This window comes from Toxorhynchites rutilus, chromosome 1 (genome assembly GCF_029784135.1).
Source record: "Toxorhynchites rutilus septentrionalis strain SRP chromosome 1, ASM2978413v1, whole genome shotgun sequence".
Lineage (NCBI taxonomy): Eukaryota > Metazoa > Arthropoda > Insecta > Diptera > Culicidae > Toxorhynchites > Toxorhynchites rutilus.
Window position 1 is genome coordinate 120,256,981 of NC_073744.1, and position 16,216 is coordinate 120,273,196.

The window sequence follows — 16,216 nt, forward strand, 5'->3', positions numbered from 1 at the left end:
CAGAGTGTTAAAAATATAGATACTTATGTCCAAGACAAGATCGCATTGTTGAAGCAGGACTGCGGAATAATTTCGCTCGTCTACCACTTCGGCTGGAGGACCAATGCCATGCTGCTCTGTTTGTCCCATTTACAAACACATTAACAGGTTGAGTTCCGACCTAAATTGGGGACTGACAACAGAGATGCCAGGTTTGGAGACATGTCTTGATTTTGAAGACATTTGACTTACTGTGAAGACATTTGATTTTGTGAAGATATTTTGAAGGCATTATGAAATTGAAGACATTTCAGTATGATAACGTACGTGGGTTTTTGAGAGATATTATTTCCATGGAATATTAACTATTGGCCGAAAATATTGTCGAAAGGAACAAGGCTTTTGTCTCGGTGTCATTCATTTGCATGAATTCAACAACAAAGCGCCTTTTCTCGAATTCCGGAGAACTTCAAGCGGTCTGAATACATACTGTCTCTAGAAGACAAAAAATTGAATTATCACAGTTCCGTTTTTGTGAAAGAACTGGGGCTTCATTCACTCAATCGACATTTTATCAAGCCAATTATGATTTCTCATAAAAAAAATTTTACAGTCGGCAAGATATTCTTTGTTCACATTTATCGAATTAAACTTCAAAACCTCAAAGTAAGTTTATTGAAATGCACTATATAACAATATCAATTAGAATAAACATTGAATAAGCTATCAAATTTTGTTCCAAAGTAAGTTATGAGTTTTAGTTTCCTCCGATTTGATTGTGAAGAAATTTGAAGACATTTTTTCGTACCATGTGAAGACATTTGAAAAAATCACCTGGCATCCCTGACTGACAATGAACTTTTCGTGTGGCTCACGTCGGTTCCAGCGGTTCGGTAGTGCACTTTTCTAAATGTCATTTTCTAACTTTGTTGTTGCCCTTACCAGTGCTGACACTCTCCAAACCGACGCGGGGCTTAACGTGTTAATAGTTTGGTCGAGTGAATATCGGCACTTCTTCATCCATGTCTTTTAGGAGAACAAGCGAAAGTCCATGATTGCGAAACAAAGAGATTTCAGTCAACATTTTAACAAGGGGGTCTTCGTATCCTAATTGGTTGCGCGTCCGCTACTAAGCGAACAATTCCAGCCTCTCACTCCACATACGATCGATCTTCTGCATCGGTGATTGGTGCTATTTATATCAACAGTCGCACTGTGTCAAATAGGAAATAGGAATATTCTCACGCCGAAAAATGCGTCATGTGTTGTGTATCGATAGAATAGTAATACAGAGCACACAATCGCTAATGTAGTGCGTAAGTTCGAACAAACTGGATCCGTAGCGGATATTGTGAAACCTGTGCATCATCGTAATGTGCGTTCGGCCGAAAATATTGCTGCTGTTGCTGCCAGTGTGGAGGATGACCCGAATGTTTCGATTCCACGGCGTGCTCAACAATTGGGCTCGTCAAACACATCATTGTTGCGAATTTTGCATTTAGACTTGCACCTACATCCATATAAAGTCCAACTGGTACAAAAATTAGAGCGTGGTGACCATGGAATGCGTCGAGCATACGTCGATTGGGTGAACGAACAACAGCAGCAAAATGCTGAATTTTCGCATCAAATTTTCTTCAGCGATGTGGCACATTTCGAGCTCGGTGGCTATGTGAGAACCCAAAATTTCCGTATATGGGGCTCAGAAAATCCACACGTGATTGTTGCATCCGCCAAAAGTCACTGTTTGGTGCGCATTATGGTCTGGTGGAGTCATCGGGCCGTATTTCTTTGAAAATGAGGACGGCGAGACGGTAACTGTGAATGGTGAGCGCTATGGCCGCATGTTAACCGATTTTTTTGCCACAAATTGAAGATATGGATACGGATGACATGTGGTTTCAGCAGGACGGCGCCACGTGCCACACAACACGACCGAACATATCCATATTGCGAATGAAATTTGAGGGACGCATAATTTCGCGTTTTGGTGATGCCAATTGGCCGTCCAGATCATGCGATTTGAACCCGCTAGACTTTTTTTGTGGGGTTATGCGAAAGACCGTGTCTATGCCAACTCTCCGCAAACTCTTGAACATTTGAAAGACAACATTCGTGAAGTTATGACCGAGATACCGCCCCATATGTGCCGAAAAGTCATCGAAAATTACCTGTTCCGGATCAAGGTGTGCGAGGAAGCCCTAGGTGGACATTTGAGTGATGTTATATTTCACACATAATGGCATAAACCAAACTTTAATTTGAAATAAAAGTTTCATCGAAATTCGAATTCTAAGTGTGTTTTTTTTTTCAATTTACTTTCGGAATTTAAAGTTGGAAAACCCTGTAGATAAAAATGTGTATCAATAAGATAAGAATACTCTTTCGCCTAAATGGCATGTAATACATGTAAAACAATGTATTTACAATTACATTGTAAATACAATAAATTCGGCTCTGTTACAGATGAATTTCTAGACGAAACTAATAATAAAAATAAACAGATGGGATAAAAAAAACATTTTAACATGATTCCAATTTTTTTAGGAATAGTTGGTTCAGGCGAAATACAGGTGGCTAAATTTATCAAAATTATAGAAAATCTTTATGATACTCTGTTGGAGTACATTGAAAAATGGAAGAATAGTCTACTGATTATATTTCATGTTTGGTTAGAAGTAGCGCATCAGTTGAAAAAATTCTATGATGATCAATATTTGGACAACAGAAAAGTTCCGACATAAACGCTATGATATTTGTCAAACAGAACATTGATCTGGAATGTGACAAATTTGATGATAACATTTCCGAAAATCTCGAAATTTTATTCTCGGTTTTATTTACTTCTTAAAATACTTCAAGAATTTTTTCTTCAACTTTCTTTTCCAACAAGTTTATCACTATCATTCTTGTTTTCGAACGAATAGAAAACGTTCGAAAGTATGCTCCATGCTTTTTGTATTCTTATTTTCGTACGAATCAAATCCATCCATTGAAACTTTCGAAAATTGAACAATTCGAATGAAACGCCTATTCTAGTTTTCATACAAATGCGGTTTAGATGTTCGTTACCCCGTCATATACAGCAGTTATTCGCTAACTGGACTATCTTCAACTGGACTTATCTTTGACAGGACGTGCGTTAACTGGGCTGCAAAGCAGTTGTGTAACAGCGTCATCTTTAATTTGGAGTATTGCTTTTGCTGTTTAGCAGTCCAATTAGCGAATAAAATTCGATAATTGGATTGATTTTCCGGTCCAATTTACGCACGATCACTGTATGGGTGAAACTTTCATCGTTGCTTTGATGAAATCTTGCAAGAAATTTTATTAATGCATGAAATCTTGCACCTGATGTTTACGTTCGAAAAAGGTCTTGTTCGAGCTGATTCGTACGAAAACAAGAATGTATTTTTCGAAATTGTTCGAATCAAGTCTTTCGAACGAAAGTCAGATAAGGCCGTAAACAAGAATTATTGTGTATATGTCCCATTTATATTCCTGAACTATTTGGTCAGTCTACCCCATACAAATTGTTTACCACCTCGAAAAAACACCCTATGCAAAATTTTAGCTCAATCGGACATAAGGGAGAGAGGCGCAAAGCGGTCAAAGTTTGAGTTTTTTGAAAATCGGATTTGTTTTTGTCTTTAAATTGCATAAAACGTCGAGATATACTGTCTGTTTATGCGAAAATAACTTGAACACCCCTAGAAAACGTGATCCACAACAGCCATGTGATGCTGTGTTCCTCTTCACTCGCATGGTATCGCTTGGTTTGTTTCATATCGAGCGACAATCACACAGAAAGAGTAATTCTCTCTGTATAAAAGGTTTTCTAGTTGCTTTTGATCGAGGCTTCGTTGTGATGTAACAAAACAGCTGATTGTGCAGAGCGTAATAAAGTAATAATAATAAAGTAATAAAATCTGTTCGCGTTCAGTTCACTTGACAAATTAAACGATTTTCTAAATCAAAGTGTCCGAAAAACCTGTATCAGTTGTGCGTGAACACTGTCATTTTGAAGAAAAATGTTTTGTCAAAAATTGACACTCTGGGACTTTTTTTCTTTTTTTCTGAATACGAGGCAAAACATACGATTAAGGGTGACAATGAAAATGGTCATCTCGATTGTTCATATGAAACTTCGTGGGAAATGATGAGTTACACGATAAAATACCTAATGCAAAACAGCTCAATCGGACTTCATTTTTAACGTCTACGACGTTAAAATTAGAGTTTTTTGAAAACCAAAAAATCACCGAAAATCGGGGTTTTAAACAAATTTGTTTGATGCCTAATGTCATAAAATTGCATGACACGTCGAGACTTACAGTTATCTGATTTTTTTTAATATAATATTGGTAATATTGATTTTTTGACCCATCCGTTAATTTTAAAAAATCACAATTTAAAAACGTTTAAAGTCACTATTCTGATTTTTGGATATGTTAAGTAAAAAACCACAGCTTTCAGAAAAAATATTTAAGAAATAGCGTCCTTTAATCTGAAGCCATGTAAACTAAAAAAACAAATACAATCAATGGTTAAGAAAATAAAATTTAAATTTTGTGCAAGCAATGTTTTTCCGAAAAAGACCAATTTATTTGATATGTCGATCACCTGAATCAGTTCAGTAATTAAAAATTTATGATTTTTTTTAAAGTCGTTTTTGGAAAAAAGTATAAAAAACTTATTTTCCTGCTCACCCTTGGCGCCCTAATGAAAAAATAATAAATACAAAATTACCACTTTCGATGAAAATCTGAGAACCACTATATCGGTTTGGCATGGAATGACTGCATAAACGTTTTGGATCTATGAATGGAGGCACTTCTCAATCAACAGAAATTAACTGCGGATTCTTACAAGAATCTGGCCTATGGCCTTTTTTATTCTCAATGCATGTTAACGTTCTACCCACGATCATTTGTTACTGCTATATACACCGATGATGTGCAGATTTATATTATTTCGTGGGAATCTGAAATGCGTATGCGTGAAATGGCAAGCTGGTCGAATTCTGAATTAGCAAGCGTTTGATTTGGTTGAAGTCCCAGCGTCACCTACTTCCAATGAATATTAATAAAAAAGCCATCACAAGATTTCGAGCAATTGTGGAACAGTCAATTATGTTGCTTGGTGATGAAGTCGTAAAATATGTTGAAAAAGCCATCAATCTGGGATTTATGCTGATATGTGATCTTGAGTTAGTTGACAATATGTGAACCAATTGTATAAACGTTTACGCCAACTGGGTCGATCGTCTGATATATTTTTCTTGGTATCTGTCATTCCAATCATGTGAAACCCTTATTTCAACCTTCAGGATCTTCAAAGGGTCTTTGAAAGGTCGAGAAAAGATTAATTGGTCAACACCTAATTGTTCCATGAGTTTTTGATGAGCAAGGCTATCGTATTCGTCCCATAAAGTGTGCAATTCGGGCGCCTCAAAAATTTACGGTGTTTTTCATTTTTTTTTTCGTTCCTCATATCAACATTACCTCTTTCCAACTTTTTGACCCACTAATAATATTGTAATCTGCTGAGAGCTCGCCGTAAACTATCCTATAATATCCTATATCCTATAACAGCATATGCCAATCGCAAAAAAAGAACGCAAAATAATTTTTTGAGAATTTAAATTCATTCTTTCCTTATTTTTTTTTAATTCTAGGAAAAATATATGTACAGCTCATACAATAAGCAACAAGTCATCCATACGTCGGAAGAAGGACGTCGCTACAGGGAAAGAGTATTTCTAACAACAACTTTTTCATAGTTTCATTGGAAAATAACTTCTAATGCTCGTAACATTTGCATATGAAACTTATGGCGATTGGTATGCTCTGTAACTTTTTTCCATTTAGAAACTTGACATGCATTTCAAACGCGAGAATTAACACATGGAAATGTTAGGGTAAAACATATTTTTCAGGAGTATCCAAACAAAAAGCCTTATACAGGTAGGCCTTGATTATTACAGACTCAATTATATACTGATTCGATTAAATACTGACTCGATTCTATATGATTCGATTATATATAATTGGATCTGTCTCCGATTTCTTTTCACTGTTTATAATCGAGTCCATTTTTTTGTTTTGACGTAGGATTACCTCTTTCGGGTACATATTGGGGTACAAATCGAAAATCGAGTACATCGTGAAAATTGTCCAATTTCAAACGCTTATTGCTCAGTCATTTCATATTGGATTGATAACATTTTTGCGTCAATCAATTTCGGCACTCCATAACAATTTTTTGTACTAAAGAAAATAATATATGTCATGAAACTAACTATCGAACAATTGAAAAATCTCAATCCCTATCCTAACGGAAATACCCACAGAGAAGTGAAAACCAAGCTACCTGGGGGAAATCGGCATTGCAAATACATGAGAGTAGGGGGAACTTTTGTTTCTATCGAAATGTGTTCCCTAACAGAGGCATCAAAACCAAGCTGCCTGAGGGAAATCGACATTGCAGATATATGCAAGTGGGGGGCAAGTAAGGTGAGTGATAAGATTAATTCTAGCAAATAAAATTTAAATTTGGAACTTTGATGTTGGTTGCTTCGTGAAATTTCATATCAATGACCGATCGTGTATTGTGAAAAATTTAGCACAAGTGTAAGAGTAAAATTGTATATGGCAGCAGTTGTGTTAAAAATGGCTTGATATATGAAACGATTTATTTCAATTTTCATAAATAAAAACCAAGGTGTGTTCCCGCTCGAGAACGGGTCGTTTCGTTTAAGCTATCTGTTTTGTTGTGTTCATTTTCACCCAAGGAGAGTTTATACGGCGAGAAAAATTGAAAAGTGAAGAAATATTCATAAAAGTAATTTCCCATATGCATACATATAGTATTAGGTGTTGTTAGTCCAATTGAAATTCGCATTGGGTTGAATAAAAACTCAGTAATTATAAAAGAAAATTACCTTTTCTATTTTCTAAAATTACACTGGTGGAGTGAACAAACAATACTCTACAACCAAACAAAACGGCCCTTTTCAGGGCCACCAAATCATTATCAAAGCGTTTAACGATGTAATTCTTCAAACATATCCAAAATCAACAGATAGCCTAACGGAATCCTAGGTCAACTATGCGGTCGTGTCTCTGACACAACCCTCCTGTGACTTTTTTACATATATTTTCCGTTTTGTGAATATAAAAGAAGAATTAATTTTTTTATTCATCCTCTTAAAGTCATAGATCACCTATCTCACTTGAACAAAATAAATCTCTCAGGAGGTGATAGACGACGCATTTTTAGCGTTACGTAATTTGTGTATTAAATTTCGCCTTAACGTTGAAATTTTGACGAATTTCATGCCAACTCCTCTTAGGAGCTGTCTGCACCATCTCAGATAGCAGTGTAACGTTGTGGATGTAAATACATCGGTCGTTTGAAATATTCAAAAAATAATCAGACCACTTTTTGAAAAGGGCAAACTTTTTTAATTTTTTACAAAAATTTAACTGTAATACCTCTAATACTATAATACCTACAAAATTTTAGTCAAAGAATGTAGGTAATTATTTAAATTTTTTTAAAAAATAAAAAAAATACACTGAAAAGAATATTTTAAAATTTTAAATTCATTTTTCTCAAAAACGTGTTTCTTTCAAAATTCTTGAAAAATTATATGAACAGCCTTTATGACTTTCAACTAGTCAAAGATGGGCACTTCTACAAGGAACTTTTGTTTCTAACTTTTGAATTTTTTTTTTTTGAAGAAATTACAACTAATTTTAATTCAGTTCAAATTCAAGATGGCGATATAGTAGACTCGATAATGTTTTAGATCTTGTTAAAAATTAACTTTTGTCAAAGACGTCAACTTTAAATCTTTTGTAATTTCTGGTATATATGAAATTTTTGTATGGAGACTCCTGGTAACATTTTTTGCGTAAATTCTCCCGTTTGACGTGTTCTTGACGTGACGTGACGTGTAATAGTAATTTTTCAAAGAAAACATGAAAAAGTTGTTGTTAGTAAAACTTTTTCCTAGTAACAGTGTCCTTCCTCCGATGTATGGGTGACTTATTGGTAAACTATATTAACTATTCATATAATTTTTGTTCTGAATTTTTTGAGACATATTTTTAAGAAAAAATAGTTTTAATTGTCCAAATAATTTTGTTTCAATTAAATTTGTTTTATTTATTGACGTGGGACTACGTCTAACCGGAGTATATGAGGGGTAAAATGAAAACCTAAACACAGAACAAGCAGGAAAAAATGAAAGATTCCGAATGCTTATAACTTGAACATTTCTTACTGGATCGGAGAGAAGTTTGCATCGATTGATAGGGAATGTTTCTACGCTTCTATCGCAATTAATAAAATGTTATTTTTCATTAGATGAACAATTGAATAACTGTAAAATGTTAAGCGTTATCTAAACGCCCTAACTGAATCATTTTGATTGGCCCGATCTACGGTTTCCCTAACACAGCGATCAAAACTAAGCAGCTTTGGGGAAATCGGCATTGCAAATACATGAAAGTATTTGGATTTTTGTTTTCACCGAAATGTGTTCCCTAACACAGACTTCAAAACCAAGCAGCGTTGGAGAGATCGGCATTGCAAATACATGAAAGTCGGGGGTATTTTTGCTAACACAGACTTCAAATACATGGAGCGCGGGGAAATTGGCATTCCAAATACATGTAAATCGGGGGCTTTTTTGTTCCGACTGAAATGTGTTTCCCCAACACAAACTTTAGAACTAAGGTGAGGAAATTGACATTGCAAATTCATGCAAGTCTGGGGCATTTTTGTTCCGACTGAAATGTGTTTGCCTAACAAGATGTCTGGGGAAATCGGCTCTGCAAATAAATGCAAACTGCGAGTACTTTTGTACTCGATTGCCTTTGTGTAAACTAGAATATTTTTCCTTAACACGGTCTTCCGAAGTTACTTCTGCACTCGCATGTTTTTTTTGCACTCCGAAAAGTGTTTTCCTAACACGGATTACAAAAGCGGGTACGAACACCACGCTTTGGCTCGGTTATTCAAGATTGCATTGAAGGGCATGCCTTCATATCTTCTGCTCACTGAATTCCTACGCATACTAATTGATGATTAGGCAATATGTTGATAACCAATTGCTGCGATGACGCCTATTGATTAAACAATATGCGTTCGACGTATAATGTCAAAATTGAAACTGAGTGCCTGAAGTTCATCAAATCAAGCAAATTCGCGGTTCGAAAAGTACGTACACTTGAGAGATGCAAACTTCAGAAGGAAACGTAAAATGAAATAATCGTTTGATAATTCTTCCGTTCACATATTTTGTCCTAGGCATCATACCAAACGTAGAAGGAATCTCATTAAATTTACTTGTAACGAAGAACAATCTATCACAATGGAAGAATTGACCTTACATGGAATTATATAATTATACAAACAAAACCAAAGGTCAACTCTTGGTAATTCCTCCTACGAGTGTATTGATAAGCTTCGAGAAATATTTGATTAAGACATTGACCTTACATGGAATTATACAATCTTTTTACTCTTAAAGTAAATATATTGAATTCAATTGAATTCGAGAATTGTTTCATTCAATCAAAAATTCAAGCAATACAAACAAATGATTGGTACGATAAGGTAGTCCCACGTGAACCTTGATACTTGCACCAACATTTTGTAGGTCTTATACTGCCGTTCTACGCATAGTTGTCCCATGTTCCAAAATCAGCTGCTGATTTTTTTGATTCAATTGAACTTGATGTTGTTTTTTGAAATATTGGGAATAAACAATGAGTTTTTTTTTGTATTTTTCCGAAAGATCATGCATAAAAGCATCGTTTTATGAAGGAGAGAGTAATCTGCAACACCTTTGCAGAATAAAAATCTTATTGTTATTAGGCATTCGCTAACAAGGTGTACACGTGTTATGTTAAACTTTTTTTTATTTGTTTGCGAATTGATTCGTTCTTCCAAACCAGAAATGAGAGCATTAGCTCTGCTGAAAGCGTGACATAAAATTATTGTACTTGAACCGATGTATTTATTATTATCTACAAAAAATACATGGAGGGATAGTTATGCCTAGAATATCAACATGAGGCAATTAAGTTTGATGTTGTTTTTTCTGAAGCTGGGAACAAACAATAACTGTTTTTGTGTTTTTCCGAAAGATTAGATATAAAAACATAATTTTATAAAGAGAATTGAAAATTGTCAAAAAGTAACTATGCGTAGAACGGCAGAAGGGTTTTAATAGTTTCTAAGTGAGGATTTTAAAAAAATTGAAAAAATAAACACAAAATTTCAACAAAAATCTCATTCAAAAGCTACAAAATGTTGGTCAATAAATGAAATGTAGGAAATTATTTATGGTTTCATTGGAAAATATATAAAAAAATAAAATTCAAAATTAAAAACAGGAAGTGGGTTATATCTATGGTATAACCGCAAGGGTGACGTAGGACTATCGTTGATTTAGAGATCATTTGTTTGAAGTTGAATCTAAATCCATTCTGAATGAATGAATAAATGAATATTTGGGGGACTTCTAAAACGAGAGCGTTACGTTGGAGGCACAAGGTTTTATGCATCCAATATAGGATACGAAAAACCTTGTTCTGAAGAATAATCTTCAGAAGCTAACCTGCTAACTGTACTTGATTGACAAATCACAAACCCAAATGTATTATATGTATATTTTATGGATAGAAAACATTAAAATAAACTCTTTCACATGAATGTAATTTTCAATTCCAAGGGGAACTGGCAGATTATTTTCCAGCAACGTTTAGATATTTCCACATTTTCCTCGATACTGGAAGCCCACCAGTGGTTAATACTAACTCGATAACCACCTGTTAATAGTACTTGATTGAAAAATATTTGGTCACAGTGTAACATGGATAGAAAACATTCAAATAAACTCTTTCACATGAATGTATTTTTAAATTCCCAGAGGAACTGGCAGATTATTTTCCAGCAATGTTTAGATCTTTCCGGAACTTTTTCGATGCTGAATGGCATCCAAACGGAAAGAATTCTGCGCGTGTATGTGTCGATCCTTCGCCGTCCACCTCCTCCAGCACGTTAGGCAACGATGTTGTCTTGTCGATGTCCTCACGAAAAATGAATGTGTCTCACCACCAGAATATCGTATATAAATATCGTATGCTTTTTGTGTGTGATTGAATCGAGACAAGGTGTGGTTTACAATGGCAAAATTGGAAGGCAAACTAGAGGGGAATGAACTCTCTGAGCTTGGAACTTTCGGCGACTGAGCAATAATCGATTGCGGGCGCATACAATATTGGATACGGAAATATCCTACTGATGGGGAAGAATAATCTTCTGAAGCTATCCTGTTAATTGCGATTGATTGAAAAACCACAAAACCAAATGTATTTGGTCACCTGCTAACTGTACTTGATTGACAAATCTGTAACTGTACTTGATTGACAAATCACAAACCCAAATGTATTATATGTATATTTTATGGATAGAAAACATTAAAATAAACTCTTTCACATGAATGTAATTTTCAATTCCAAGGGGAACTGTCAGATTATTTTCCAGCAACGTTTAGATATTTCCACATTTTCCTCGATACTGGAAGCCCACCAGTGGTTAATACTAACTCGATAACCACCTGTTAATAGTACTTGATTGAAAAATATTTGGTCACAGTGTTACATGGATAGAAAACATTCAAATAAACTCTTTCACATGAATGTATTTTTAAATTCCCAGAGGAACTGGCAGATTATTTTCAGTAACGATTAGATATTTCCACATTTTCCTCGATACTGGAAGCCCACCAGTGGTTAATACTAATTCGATAACCACCTGTTAATAGCACTTGATTGAAACATATTTGGTCACAGTGTTACATGGATAGAAAACATTAAAATAAACTCTTTCACGTGAATGTATTTTTAAATTCCCAGAGGAACTGGCAGATTATTTTCAGTAACGATTAGATATTTCCACATTTTCCTCGATACTGGAAGCCCACCAGTGGTTAATACTAACTCGGTAACCACCTGTTAATGGTACTTGATTGAAAAATATGTGGTCACAGTGTTACATGCATAGAAAACATTCAAATAAACTCTTTCACATGAATGTATTTTTAAATTCCCAGAGGAACTGGCAGATTATTTTCCAGCAATGATTAGATCTTTCCGGAACTTTCTCGATGCTGAATGGCATCCAAACGAAAAGATTTCTGCGCGTGTATGTGTGTGTAGCGATGTCTTCCCGGGGAACCGTTTGTGGCATCACTCTCCTCCTGATGGATTCCCTTCTGGCCTAGGGTGCACAAACAGGCTCTTGGTGACACCGTTCATCCGCGCTTTCATGATAAACGAAGAGCTTCACCACAACAGCGACAACATGCTCCAATCGCTGTTCAATTAGAACTGAGTGGATTTCCGAGCGGCGCTCGCTTATATACCGATTGGTGATTTCAATAGCCTGTTTTGAAAGCAATTTTAAGACTATTGAAACAAGTTTTTGGATCAAAAAGTAACAAGTATAGAACGCGTAGACATTTTATCTTTCGAATGAAGTGTTTATCATACCATTTCGTTCAGTTGTTTAGGAGCTATTAACGCTCAAAATCTCGGTCTCCGGCGTAACGCTTTCGTTTTCGAAACTTTGATTTTACACCCCGGTATAGAAATGAAAGACGTAGTCCTACGTCAAAAAAGTCATTGAAAAAAAAAATTTTGAAAATCAAAATCCATTTTTCTCAAAAATGTGTTTTTTTTAAGTCTAACAAAATACCACCTTGATCAAAAAGTTCACGGAATTTATTCAGGAAATGAAAAATACAAGATTATACATCAATATCGATATTGTCCCCTACAAAGTATATAAAATGTCAATGAAAGATGTGCCATCCTACAAACAAAAAAATGAAAATAAAAATGGGTGACTGAGAGCGCCTCACTGTGGTGATTCCGGGTACTTTTTGATCAAGGTAGTATAAATTAATAGTCCATAAAAATACCAACAAGTATTCCATTCTTCGAAAGAAGGTCACTGCCACAGGGAAAGAGTTTACCCAGTAGCAACTTTTTCATGTTTTCTTTGAAAAATTACTAGAATTACGATTGACATGTTCAGCAAACGTTTTTCGATTTAGCAACATGTCAACAACATGTCAAATGCGAGAATATACACACAAAAATATTACGAGTAAAACATTATTTTTCAGCATTTTTTTGGGAAAAACAAATTTCAATTTTTAAAACGATGTTTTTTTTGGAAAAATCGGTATTTTTCAAATGAAAATCGAAACAATTTGCTTCATTTTATTTTTGTAGGTATTATGGTGTTCGAGTCATGATTTTTTTATATTAAGAAAAATAAACTTTGGTCCTTTTCAAAATGTAGTCAAATAATTTTTTGTATATTTCAAATATGCAAAATTACTTGAATGACCAATGTCTTTACACCCACAACGTTTCACTGTAATCTGAGATATTGCTGCCATTGCCTGACGAGTTGGCATAAAATTCTTTTATTACATTTTGATTTGAAATGAAAATAAATCGAACTTATATCGAGTCCAAAATTGTATACAGCGCGGTTTAGCTCGATTATATACAGTTTCTGATTTCTTTTTACTATATATAATCGAATCCTGTATATAATCGAACCAAGAAAAAATTTATTCTTTTTTTTTGCATGTATTTTTTTTTTTTTGAATATAAAAGAGGAATTTGATTTTTGATTCATCCCCTTAAAGTCAGAAAATACCTTTCTTACATGAAAAAAAAAATATCCAGATTCTCTCAGAGGGTGATAGACGATCATATTTGATGGAAAGTATCCTTCTACGCATATGTTCGAATTTCAACAATGACAGAGTTATAGAACTTTTTTTTTGTTTCGGACTCTGTTGCCTCGAACTGGCTCTACATTACAAATTACGCTACGGAAGACGATTCTGTTACTTTCATTTGAAAGATGAGAAAAATTGATACAGGATATAGTAGTGGAACATCTAAATTAATGGATTTTAATAGCATTTTGGAAGTGAAAAACTTAAAAGTTAGTAATTGTTAATGGATTATTATTAATGTCATCCTGATTTTTTTTCTTAAACTGGATTGTTTCTATCAATCAAATTGAAGCTCTCTAACCGCTCTACAATTTGTTCTTTGACACCCAACTTCTATCTATCTTAATTTGGCTGCAATATCGATATAATGAATTCTTGGTGAAAATTCAAGCAAAATCTTCAAAAATCCCAAATACAAACCCAAAACAAACTCTTTACATAGAAACCACTCATAAATTTTATTTTTATATTGATATTTATATAATTATACAAACAAAACCAAAGGTCAACTCTTGGTAATTCCTCCTACGAGTGTATTGATAAGCTTCGAGAAATATTTGATTAAGACATTATCAGTTAGCTAATAATTGTATGTCCTAGTACTGAGAAGTGCTACGATAGATGATCCTCTGTTGCGTGGTTTTCCAGGAAACGAAAGCAAGACTAGTCAAACGGTCTCGGAAATTAACTGTTTGCTCAATTATTATTTCTAAATATAAACATGTTCCACCACGGAATGCATTGTTCGAAAGGCTAGAATAATGCCGGCACAAGCGACTGCATAAATTGAAATGCTTTTAGCAATAATAACCTGTTGTTTACATAATGTCCGGCTAGCTTCACTTGATAATGTTTCTGTAGTCGTGCGGTCCTTCTCACCGGGAATTACGACTCATCTGGACAACCCAACTGACGCAGGACTGACAATTTGATTAGGAACAAGAATCTCACCGTTATCAATAGCATGATTATCATGCACAGGAACATTATTATGATCATCAGTCCCGACGGTAACCAAATGCTCCATGGAATTCTTCGAATCATTTTCGAATCCTTATGTTGACACACGGTATGGTTATCCATTGACATATGTACACTATTGTAGCTTCACAAACTTTCACAAACAATTTTTTCTTCTTCTTTAAGCTTGTCAAATGACATCACTCCACACTTTAAGCACAGGTACGACTCTTTTTTTCCCTGTCGCGTGTCGAAACTTCTATCTGAAACGCATCGCGTTAATTTGGCAGCGCAGTTTGCGAAATAAGCCGATCACGAAACACTCCACAACTCGTGTGGATAGTAAATGCAGCAATAAATTCAACTTTTGACTGGTTGTACACTTATCATCTACATATCAATCCGCAGGAAAAATCCCCGCGATCGCTAGTATTCGCGCGGAGCACACGAACCCACAACAACTCAAACACTTGTTGGATCAACCAACGGCTTGTTGATTTTTTTGTTTTGCATCTTCCGCGCGAACCGGTCACTCAAGAGGAATACTAACACAGCGCGGCCAATCGCGACGACAGGAATAAGTAGACTGATCGGTCAACGAAGCCACACGAGCATTAATACTGTTGATTCACTCGTTGGGGAGAGAGAACAGCAGATGATCGCTAGTCACAAATGTCGGCAGGTGAGCCAGCTGTTCTAAAAGTCATTATAACACGGAGAAACTGAATGTTCATTCATTTTGTTGCCAGGTATGACAGAAAGAATGAACCGGAATGGAACAGCGTTTGTTGATTGGCTCGGTTTTCTTCCCAGTCTAATACGTGAATTTCTCTTTCAGTTTAAGGGGGTAGTACAGTGTACTAAGAACACTATGAACACCATAATAAAGTATGTCCAATTGGGCTGTCCCCTGAATAGCCGTAACCGGTTTGTAGAACTCTTGCAGCCAAAACCTTGTAAACTGGAGGGAGTTCTACAAGTTTTACTAGTGGACCGATTTCAATCAATGATTTTTTTACGTAATCTTGGATATATTTCCTGTCATCGTACGTAGGATTTTTTCGAAACATTGATTTTTGACGAAATGGCGACATTATCTGTAAAACATTGCGTTTATGCTTCAAAAATCGAGACATAAACATTCACCAATTTTTTTTTCAAAATATCGAAAAAATCCTACGTACGATGACAGGAAATTTAGTAAAATTTAGTGGGAAAACCTATTCCATCGAAATCGGATGAACCGTTCCGGAAGTAGAACTCTCATAACTACATCAATATAACTTTGGCACCGCATGGAAACAACAACAATGGCAATACTTGCAAGTATCAAATATCATGCTACATGTTATTTAGCATTGCCCCAGTGGAATCGCACCTCTAGACATCATTCGTACAACGTAAACCAAGTCCCAAACAAGCGTTCGTCATAGCATGCAT

At 35.2% G+C, this 16,216-nt stretch overlaps 1 protein-coding gene across 5 annotated transcripts in view; it reads right to left on the reverse strand.

Annotated features, from left to right (window-relative positions):
* Positions 1-15,372, reverse strand: part of LOC129779468 (protein spaetzle-like) — a 109,741-nt gene extending 94,369 nt beyond the window's left edge. For 3 of the 5 annotated variants that reach the window (XM_055786965.1, XM_055786958.1, XM_055786951.1), the window contains exon 1: positions 14,768-15,371. In XM_055786965.1, coding sequence (XP_055642940.1) covers positions 14,768-14,905 — 138 coding nt within the window. In that variant the 5' untranslated portion in view covers positions 14,906-15,371. Of the gene's footprint in view, positions 1-14,767 lie in introns of all 5 variants that reach the window. The other 2 variants (XM_055786981.1, XM_055786973.1) reach the window with 1 other exon arrangement.
* Between the last annotated feature and the right edge of the window lie 844 nt (positions 15,373-16,216).